General features: G+C 41.9%; 1 protein-coding gene across 1 annotated transcript; it reads right to left on the bottom strand.

Annotated features, from left to right (window-relative positions):
• Positions 1–301: 301 nt before the first annotated feature.
• Positions 302–8,695, bottom strand: LOC137280167 (putative phospholipase B-like 2). Its single transcript, XM_067811865.1, has 11 exons — positions 8,437–8,695; positions 7,441–7,699; positions 6,937–7,031; positions 6,132–6,355; positions 5,659–5,750; positions 5,098–5,258; positions 3,718–3,804; positions 2,813–2,884; positions 2,367–2,519; positions 1,150–1,309; positions 302–867 (listed from the first exon to the last, which is right to left on the bottom strand). Exons 1-11 carry the CDS (start codon positions 8,619–8,621, stop codon positions 661–663), a joined length of 1,695 nt encoding a protein of 564 aa, XP_067667966.1. The 5' UTR covers positions 8,622–8,695; the 3' UTR covers positions 302–660.
• Between the last annotated feature and the right edge of the window lie 2,923 nt (positions 8,696–11,618).

Below are 11,618 nucleotides of genomic sequence, written 5' to 3'. Positions count from 1 at the left end.
AATGTGTGGGTGATATCTGGCATGTATCATCAGGGATAATGTGTGGGTGATATCTGGCATGTATCACCAGGTATAATGTGTGGGTGATATCTGGCATGTATCACCAGGGATAATGTGTGGGTGATATCTGGCATGTATTACCAGGGATAATGTGTGGGTGATATCTGGCATGTATCACCAGTTATAATCTACAACATAGTCTCTCTGGTAGTCTTAACATAATAACATGAAGAGTGTACCAGTGTACAAGTAAACAAACTAAACCGTAAACTCCCACTTAAACAAATGTCCAACGATTCAATGAGTAGAACCGGGTTAGGTCGTCTTTATCCATCCACAAATGTCTGCAAACAGACTCGATTATTTACACACCGCCTCCATACAGCTTGAACACTGCTGAGTGCGGCTCACTCACTCACTGACATATCGGAAAAGGCAGCTTTAAGGAGATTGTAGGGTCGGCTCGCTGTTGATATAGATGCATATCATCGTATGTCATTGATGTCAATCACTGGAGTGTCTGGTTCAGATTCGACCGCTGTCATGTTAGTTCACTCCTGTGTCAGATGTTGAACAACATACACAGGAATACGTTTTGGTAAAATAGCATATTTCATACGTCGAATTCCTGACCTCATATCGTGCTTCTTCTGTTGTTCATTAGCCCCTGAACCAAGATGGCGTGGTAGGAGGTATCAATGTTCCGTTAAATGACACCGGTTTAAAGTTAAACAAGTCTGGTTGTCCGAAGTGAGGATACTTGCTGGCGTCCTTGACCTTTGACCACTGGAACGGCGGTTGCTGGTCAGACGTGGGTCCCGAGACGGCATAAAACAACAGCCATTGCATCTCCCCTGTTGCTACGATCTGTGACAGGGAGAAAGAACACTGGATGTACACCTAGCCTTGGTACACACCCTTCGCCGGGGTACCTCTGTAAGAGACGTCACCACCTCTGTCTCTCTTACACTAACAACGAAGCATACACATCATTTTACCCGTTGATTGGACAATTATTTTAGTATCATGCTAATGAGGCTCAAAACAGAGCTATTGAACCGATTCAGGGATTAGGTATTTGCAATCCCAGAAACCAGATATACTGGAAGCTCAAGGTTTTGAACCGTGGCACTGTGCTTTACGACTGACCTTCACGTCTACAGCTCCGCCCATCGCGAATCCAAGGTCGTCGTAGAGGTAAGTTCCGTTTTCCTCGTTGAGGTCGTCGCGAGCTGCTATGGCGAGGTCGGCGCTGTAGCCCGGTGTGCAGTTGCACTTAGACAGGGGGTCGTGTCTGAAGTCGTTGTACCTGGAAATAGCAGAATGCGTGACCGCCAACCTTTCTTCCTCTAAAATAACACAGAGAGCACGGGATTTCAAACGTTCTGCAGTTCGCTCCGCAGAGTCATGTTCCGCACTTATTCCAGGATAGGCCTTTTTTAGGGGCGAGAATATGGATTCGCGCTGATGATCCTTGGTGTATCAACGTCACAGACCCGCGGGCCGTTTGAAAAAGCGATCGTAGGACTACGTGTGTCGTAAGTCTATGTTAAAGTATAGGAGTTGCGATTATCCTAGTGTTATGATGGGTGAGACGGGACCCTGGTGTTGTGTTTCACAAAGGTGATGAACAGATACAACCCAAACAGGTTTGGTCTTTCATCCTATGAGCCCGAGATTTATTACACATGTATCTGACGTCGTAACAGAACTGGATTCTGTTCACCCATATGCTCCCTTGAACGATAATGTCTCTCTTTATACCTTTATCTGATCCAATAAAACAGCTAGAATCTTGAACCAAACAGTCAATCTGTACACAGTATTTTGAGGCAGTAGCCCTTCCTGAAATCTGTTAACTCACTAACTACATATAGTGAACATCAAAAGAAACGCAATTTTCTAAAAACACATCGCTACACACATCTCGTTAAAGTAAGCTTTCATGTCTGTGTCTTTTATTTAAAATCTTGACAAAAAAACCCACTTGCGTTCCTTTTCCTGTTCTTACTTTTGCCGTTTTGCACTCACCTACTACTATGTATACTGAATAGCAAAAGAAATGTAATTTTCGAAAAAAATGAAATCTCATAAAAGTAAGCGTTCATTTCTATGTCTATGTAAAACCCTTGACAAAAACCAGATATATCAGAATGAGTAAAAGGATACAAATAATTAAATATTACAACTAACTCATTTGGTGCCTCGTTTCCGACCAAAATGTATATTTGATTTAACATCTGTTGTTACAAATTGAACTCCTCCCATTTTTCAAACTAAACAAACAAACGTACTCAGGAAGGGAAGATTTCACAGAACGTCGTCACTGGGCAACGAAAAAGCAGTTTCCCACTTCCAGCCCGTACCTCATCATATTGAACAGTGTGGTCTTGTCCTGTACCTCTTCGTCCTGCTGAAAGAACATCCGGGCCCTGCGGGACATGTTGTACGAGAAGTACTCCCCGTATTTGGCAACCAACTGGTTTTGTCCGCTCATGTTGAAAATAATCGGGAAATACCTGTCAAAGAAACATTCCATAGTCTAAACAATATCCGTTTCTATTCTCTATACTCTGAATGCTTACCTTATAACCTGTCATAAATATACATTTGTTGTTTTGTTTCTACTTCTGTTCCATGAAAGGACACGCGTGAAGTAGGCCAAATAGCTTATAGAACATAATAGAGACAATAACAGAACGGTGTTAGCATTGTGAGATTCATGGAACCAATCAATATAATTCAGGTTGTTGGTAACAGAAAATAGTCGGTGGTTACATAGGAAAAACACACATTTTGTGGGGCGACTTACGCAACGTTATAGCTGGCCCAATATGTGTTCACAATTAGGAGGTCAGTCACATCTGCATATTCGATGTAGCCCCTAAAATGACAGAATTACATAAAACATAGGTGTTTAAAGGTGGACAATGTTGTGCACATCATTATCAGCTTATGCCGCCTCTGAAACTAGTGCCCAGAAAAGGCGAGGCATTCAGAGGTGGTTGACGGGTCGCGCACCTCCATCCCCTGTCACTGATAGCTACATTTTCATAGAATAAACGACTTGGCGTTCATGTAATGACATTGCAATCTAAAACAAGAACAGACATCAAAGAAGCAAACCAAAGCAGGGTGCAATATAATCAACAGAGCAGATGCGCGTACATTAGTGACAAGTGCTTAGTGCTGATTGACAAAGTGAGAGAAAATGTATCTTTCCTGCGTAATGTCCATGTACTACCTGGTTTACTTATAATTACCTCATTTTAAACAACTTCCACGTAATGACAGACTGTATATCATACATAAAGACAAGCATAGATAGTGTGCAACCGGCACCATGAACTTCCAATGTTGGCAGAAAGCGTAAGTATTTTTGTTAGATTGATCTGACTCCCCATAGTCTCAGATGAGGAGTGTGTGTCTCCCCAACATCTGCAGCTAACACAAAAGATGCAATGGCAGCTAGGTCAAACCTTAAATACGCTTTAACGTTTGCGTAAATAGAAGACGCTTTAACGTTTGCGTAAATAGAAGACGCTTTAACGTTTGCGTAAATAGAAGACGCTTTAACGTCTGCGTAAATAGAAGACGCTTAACCTTTGTGCAAATTTAAAACTCCTTAATACTTGCGTACGATATGTTATAATTATATTGCACACTTTACGCTGTACAATAAGCTACGACTCCAGTATATGCGGGAAATATACGTACGGCATCTGCTCTACCACTGATAAAACCGCAGGCGGCAGATTTCCTTGAACCAGTTTTTGGTCGACAATCATCCACTGATTGTTGTAGCTGTACAAAATACATGAAACAAACTGGAAACGACAAACAGCATAGGTATTCCATGTGCGTTATTTCAGTCCAAGGGAGATAATTCAAGCGAACTTTCAAATGCATTTTCGTATGAGAATCTATCAAGCTTAAGCAACTTGTTTTTGCCATGTTCTGGCTCACGATCCCCGTTTCGTTTGACTTGGTACCCACCAAAACACAAAATCGGCAATAAATGCATCAATAACTTCAGGAAACCAACTAAGAAAGGGTTATTTCATGTGTTTGAGATAAGCAGAGGTCCTCTAGAATTAAACGCAGTTTGAAACTAAAATCGCTTGTTAAAAAGACTACTGACAGAGCTTGTTTTGGAGACACTATCCAAACCCACTTTTACATAAGGTAATCAAAAGGACATAACATATACTAATTGTTTCACTTATTCATGCATGATGCCAAGGGTTCAAACGAAATCCTCAATGGCCACACGAGTGTCAGCTCTCAATATACTGTAAACAGTGCCAGTTTGAATGTCTCGACAAAATAAAAAATGGGGTGTCATTTGAGTGCAGCCTCGTCTAAATATAGATCAAACAATACAAATCAGTGAATGGGGAAGTCACCCATACTTTGTATCATATTATCTAAGTCTGGATATCCCTTTGCAAATGATTCCTTCAAAATATAATGGAAGCTGTTCTAACATAGGACATCGAGAATATAGTGAGGCCGACTACTTTGGGCACACCCCTCGTAGGTTGGGTGGTAAAATAAAACGAATAACTTACGAAATAACTCGAAATATCAGATTACCTGTCTGATTGAAATCACTGGTGGCAGATGCAATAACGGTTACCAACAGCTTGAAAATCAATAATTATTCCCATTGGGTTGAGTGAGTGTGTACGGTTTGATGGTTAAATCATCGGTTGTCACCACGCAGACCCGGATTCGATTCCACACATGGACACAATGTGTGAAGCCCATTTGTGGTGCCCCCCGCCGTGATATTGCTAGAATATTGCTAACAACGGTGTAAAACCATACTCACTCACTCTTCCGTTCATACCGGGTATACACTTAACGCCAAAAGAAACGCCACCCTCCTTCCTACATGATGAGAATACCACAATGAACGACCTGTAGCCGGAAAAAAACATACCACCACAACAACATTCACATTCAATATTTTCTATGTATATTCTCCCGTTGACATCTTCACGCTGTGATATTGCTGGATTATTGCTAACAGCGGCGTAAAACAACACTTATTCATTCACTAGGCTGAGCCATTTCGTTGTGTGGTAGACTCACGTGCCGCTGTTGTAGCGCGAGAAGACAAGCATCCACTCCTGACCGCTGTTGCCCAATCTGTTGGCCGCCCACACCCTCACAGGCGTCAATACGCACCCCTCGGGCTTCGTTTGGTTGTACAGGTCGGGATTGTTGTTAGGGATGGAGGTTGCCATGGTAACCTAGTCAAACGCACTATGCTCATCTTTCAGTTATGCAACAACTACAAAGTAGTGTTGGGAATTTTAGCTATACATCTGCCTTATCATGCGGCCACTCGTGAAAGACGCAAAGCATTATAAATTATACATATATGAGAGATCAGTCCGAACGTAGGATAAAAGACACTTAATTCTTCCAGTGTGGAGTCAACCCCCACATTCTTGAAATATATTCTGAAAAGTTGACTGTCAAAAAGGCAATGCTGCTAACAATGAAACGATTTGCGATATGTCATCTAGTTTGCATGGTTAATGGAATCGAACCCGTCTTTGTAGAGCACGAGCGAACTAAGTTACATGTCAACCACAGATCCTTGCCACCGTCCTACTAAGTCTACATGCAGGGGTAAAGTCAGCTTACCAGCCAGGAAGACAGGGCGTAGAAGTCGTCGGCGGAGATGAGGTAGCCGGGGTAGGAGGAGAACGTCCACACACTGCCCTTCGGCACCAGTCCTGGAAACACAAGGAGGTGGTGGAGTGAGTGAGCGTATTGGTGGGGGAGTGAGTGAGTGAGAGTTTGAGTGTATGGGTGGGAAAAAAATTATATGCTGCCTAATGGCTTCGTAAAAGGGTATATCATATTAATCTGCAACACACAAGGCTACTGGTGTCGTTATCATGCATCAAGTGATGAACTATTCCACTTCTCTTCAAGAACAAATTTAATATTTCAAATGACATGATATGAAACTACACTCAAGTTACTTAAAAATAAAAAAAACACGTGAAGCTTGGAAAGAAGGAAAGTAAAATAAATAAACAATTTTCCTATTGTGTTTTGGAAAAAAGCAATTGTCATATGAGAAGAAGACAGATTTCTGATCCACGTCTCACCCTTCCTGGCGGAAGTCATACTGTACTGCAATGTGTATTTCTTGAGCATGCGCAACATGTTGCTGTAACTAGACCACGTGTTGTGAGCAGCGTAGAGCAACTCGTACTCAAGGTCGACCTTGATGTAGGCGGAGCAACGACTGCGTCGTGGCTGGTCGACACTGACGCCGGGTTTGTGAAGCGCTACCTCTAGATCTCCCACATCGTTACTTATCTGGAAGAGGCTGGACACGGGGGAGGGAAACACAGCAATAAAAGTTTTAACTGAAAGTATCAAGTATCACGCCTTCGATCAGTGACACAAGAAGCAAATACAATGTTGGGTATTTGAAACTTACAGACCCGCCAATCAACCGTTGGCGTCTAAGCATGCAATATGTATGCCTGCCAGATCACGCGCAACATCTGTAAATCATAGAGATATCAAAGACTGGGATAGCGTGGTGGTAAAACGTTCGCTCTTCACACAGAAGGCCCGGGTTCGATTCCCCACATGGATGCAATGTGTGAAGTGCATTTCCGGTGTCCCCCGCCGTGATATTGCTGGAACATTCCTAAAATCGGCGTAAGACCGTTCTCACCCATTCTCCATTCTCCTCTAATAAAGGTTTCCTTCACGGAAATCTGCAGCTATTTACTCAAACTGCATGCACATGGCGGAGAGTCTGTAATGTCCAAACAACCAGGAGATCATGGCACCAGTAAGGGACGCAACTCCGGGTACCAAGTAATGGGCTATAAGAATCGCTCAGCCATCTTTGCCCTACCACCAACATTGAATGAGAAAGCCCCTTGTTGTACTTACTACAACCCGAATGGGTCTATGTCCAGGGACGGCCTCTGGGGGTCGTTGTTGTAGCCGTCTGCCATCCCCCGGAGCTGAGTGTAGAACATCTCCACCTGCGGGTGAGAGAGTCAAATGTAACACATCTCCGCAGTTAGACATATGCTGCGAGTAGTAATGGAGTAGATTAATTATTTCACCTAATAACAGACAGGTAAGCTATGAGAACGAAGTAAAACCAACGGTGGTGTATCTTTGCTGGATCGTACTTGAATACTGCTACCACGGCGAATGACATAGCTCGTGCAGCCGTTGCCCATGTTGACAGACAATTGTTTTACCGTTTGCAGGCTGTTGTCAACTCCCTGTGCGGAATCGAACCCGGGTCTTCGGGGCGAACACGTTAACCGCAAGACTATCCCACCGTTCCTCGGACTGAATGTGACTTGGCCCACAGGGCGTCATCGGGCCCCTACAGAGTGCAAACCATAAACCACAAAGCTGGAACAGACTATAGCCACCTACCTGATGCCAGTAGGTATCGTTGGTGTTGTTCTTGATTGAGGTTCGAATCCAGTTAAGGTTTGTCTCCAGGAAGTCGTGCAGACGCTGGCAGTAGGCGGAGTAGGGGGTGTTGCAGTAGCCGGCCATGGTGTTCTGCCAGTGCATTTTGATTTGATCACGTGTGAGGTAGCCCTCCACCAAGCCGGCAGCATAGGCCAACATGGAGTCGTTATATTTCTCTTTCACCTCATGCTGTGTGCTGACTTCCAGATATCCCCACCTGTGAAATGGAACATCAGTACGTCCACTACTGTATTCGGAGATAACGAATAGTTTGGTATTACGTATTGCCTGCTATGACAAATAACTTCATTTTACGAATTGTCGAATGTGACAATTATTTACAAATATTTGGGTATTACGAATTATCGAATATGAAACATTTTGAGGTATTACGAATTGGCGAATATGACAAAAGTGAGGTATTACGAATTCTTGAATAAGGCAAATAGCTGCATATTGGAATATACTCGTTGGGATGAAGAGCTGTGAAGTCGTGCGAATAGTTGGGCCCATCATGCTGCTCAGCCATTTTCTCCTTATTCTTAACAAACGTATACTTAAGACGCCCAAATTGCGATTTCTTTCTTGCCACTGTCATTATTCACACACAATTTTGAATTTGTAAATTATATATAATATATAATTTTGAAAAAAAACACCAAAGATATGGTGAACGTTTGAGAAAAAGTTTACTTTGATCATAGTTCCAAAATGACGAAGTTATCAAAAATATATCCCTCAAAATCTACAAAGACCCAAATCACTGAAATAAAGTAAACGTTGCTTCCAAAGTGGCACCATCAGCTTTTCCTGTTTTGAAAAGAGAACGTGAAAGGTTCAGAGCTGGAAGGGTAACACCTCCAAGTTTATGACACAGTACCATCTAAACACAAGTAGTCTTTGAACACTGCAACACAACCAGGAAATAATACCAGAGTAATATAATCTACACACCCAGTCTCATTGACGGAGTCGATAAACTGAGCCCAAGCCAGAGAATCATCTGTCGCCACACCCGCCAGTATCTCAAACTGCTGAGAGGATTCATTGAATACGGCGTGTACGGTTACCCGTTGTGCTTCACCTACAACCACCTGCAACAACACCGACAACACTACAACATGCACTGTGGCCGCCATCTTGCATGTAATGTGACTTGCGTTGATCGAGAGACTTTGGACATATCAAATGTACAAGACAAGTTCATGGTCAGTGTGGAGATAACAACTCGCAGACTTTCTTGAGATACGCAGATAAGAAGAGATTAAATACTTTTAAAAAATACTTCGCATTACCTGCTGCCGAGAGTGATATTCACCTTCAGTGTTCCTTGAAATATCTTGTACGTGCATGGACTCAAACTCTTTTTCAGTTTAGACGTTTATGTGTTGGCTCATAGAATCTTATTTGGATTACCTATAAAGTGATCTCATGCAAAAGAGATACGGCGCCCAAGTAGGTTTATACGTACTCATAGAAACGAATACGGGAACTTATGAAGGTATAAGTTTCCCCTCATGTTTCCAAACTTTCACTCACAGCCCAATACATATCTGCTGAAGAAACCTGGAAAAGTGAAAAGGTACACTTTCTTGTGATCCCTTATTTGTGTCCATGAGTGTATTTTACACGAACATATACCAACTACCTTGGACGTCAGTCCAGAAGTGGGGAAGTCGATGTCGTGTTGGTCATTCACCATATATACACACATATTCATTAAAAACAAGCTGTATCATGACTGAGTGATTGAGTGGGTGAGTTTAGTTTTACGCCGCTTTAAACAATATTCCAGCAATCTCACGGCGGGGGACACCAGAAATGGGCATCACACATTTCATCCATGTGGGGATTTGAACCCGGGTCTTCGGCGTTATGATCCAACGCGGTAACCACAAAGCTACCTACCCCATTGCCTCTTGTCTCATTTGCTATGAAAGAATATCATGGTTGATAGTCACATGTGTTGAAGTGTTGAACGTCAAGTGCATGTAACTATCGGAGGATGTACACGTCCAATTTCCGTCATCTTTATCGTAGAATATATCTTCTTTTAAAGTGAGACTATTTTGCATACAAGTTCTGAAGACCTGAAGGAATTATGTAAATCAAGCAGGTAGCAAAAGTACTTAATGTTCAAATGGACACAAATGTGGTCATCCATGTGCAATCATTTTCTAGTGATCTACAACATATTTTCATATTGTATTGTCCTGAATAGTGATATGATTTTAATGCTACGTGCAATACGAAAAACCCTATCTGTTAAATACGCTTTACTGTACAATTAAAAGTACGCGTTGGCTTATCAGAACAAATATGGGGATCGATTCCCCATATAGGTACAATGTGTGAAGCCCATATTTGGTGTACCCCACCGTGATATTGCTGGAATATTGCCAAAAAACTAAACTCACTCACTCACTTCTGTGACTTCCAAATGGGTTACTACAGACCAATTCGATATACCCATGTAAACAAATGGGGTGTAACTCTACTGACATATATGAACTCTGCAGACTGGAATGTATTCTTTGACAATACGTCAGACCCTTGTGCTTTATCTGATGCTGTAACTGACTATATATCATTCTGTGTAGACTCTATCATACAGAAGAAAGACATAACGATTTATCCTAACAACAAACCCTGGTTGACGAAGGAACTAAAAGGTCTGCTTAATGAGAAGAAAAGAGCCTTTAGCGCCAATGAGAAAATCTAACTAAATCTATTCAAAAAGACATTAATGCTCAAGTGAAGAAATGCAAGGAAGACTATAAAGACAAAGTGGAGCGTCATTTCCACCAGAACAACAGTCGTCAGGCCTGGAGAGTAGTCAAAACTATGATCGGCCAACAGAATAAACCCTCACACATCAACGTAGCAGACGACCGGAAGTACGCTGAGAAGCTGAATCAGTTCTACTCCAGATTTGACACCTTCGACTTCACTGAGCAGCACAGCAGAATCACAGACAGCATCATACCAGACACCGAAGATGACGACATCATAACACCAGATTTGGTCAGAAACCAGTTCATAAAGCTAAACATCAGGAAAGCATGAGGACCAGACAGACTGGATGGAATCATTCTTAAACAGTGTTGTGACCAGCTCTGTGATGTTTTTAGTCGCCTGTATCAACTCTCCTTCGATCAGCACATCATACCAGAAATATGGAAAACGTCTAAAATAATCCCAGTACCAAAGAAAACGAGCCCTTCTGTGTTGAATGACTTCAGACCGGTCGCCTTAACGTCTATAGCTATGAAGTGCTTCGAGAGGATCGTGCTAAATATTCTCATGTGTAATGTTTGTCACCTTCTTGACCCTCTCCAATTTGCATACAGAGCACAGCGGGGTGTCGAAGATGCCAAAGTTGTTATTTTAAACAGTATTTACAAACATTTGGAAATTCCAAAATCTTATGTAAGACTACTTTAAAACAATTCAGCCTCACATTTTATTGCAAAAACTTTTATCTATGAAAGTGAACATGAATCTTCTTCTCTGGATTGAACAGTTTCTGATCGACCGACCGCAATTTGTGCACGTGAACCATGCAGATTCGTCAGTTGTGCACACTAACACTGGGGCACCTCAGGGCGTGTCATCCCGCCCGTGCTTTTCATTCTCTATACTAATGACTGTGTAACTGATTGTCTGACTGTCAAATTTGCTGATGACGCGGCTTTTGTTGGCCTGATTAGAGAGACAGAAGCCCACTACAGAAAGACGTTGATAACTTTGTTCAGTGGTGTGACGATAATTACCTTCAGCTAAATGTTTCGAAAACAAAAGAACTCATCATTGATTTTAGAAGCAAGAAAACTGACATTACTCCTGTTGAAATTAAAAATGAAAATGTTGAAATTGTTACACACTACAAATACCTTGGTACTATTATTGACGACAAACTTCAGTGGGGCCCAAATACTGATTTCATTTTCAAGAAGTGCCAACAAAGATTACATTTTATCCGTAAATTGAGATCTTTCAATGTTAGCCAAAAAGTAATGTTGTTGTTTTATCGTTGTTTTGTTGAGAGTATTTTAGCCTTTTCAATTCAGTGTTGGTGCGGTTCTCTTAATCTCAAAAGCAAATCTCATCTTAACAAAATTGTTCTTATGGCAACC

Source organism: Haliotis asinina, chromosome 1, assembly GCF_037392515.1.
Source record: "Haliotis asinina isolate JCU_RB_2024 chromosome 1, JCU_Hal_asi_v2, whole genome shotgun sequence".
Lineage (NCBI taxonomy): Eukaryota > Metazoa > Mollusca > Gastropoda > Lepetellida > Haliotidae > Haliotis > Haliotis asinina.
This window is presented reverse-complemented; position numbering and strand designations above follow the sequence as displayed.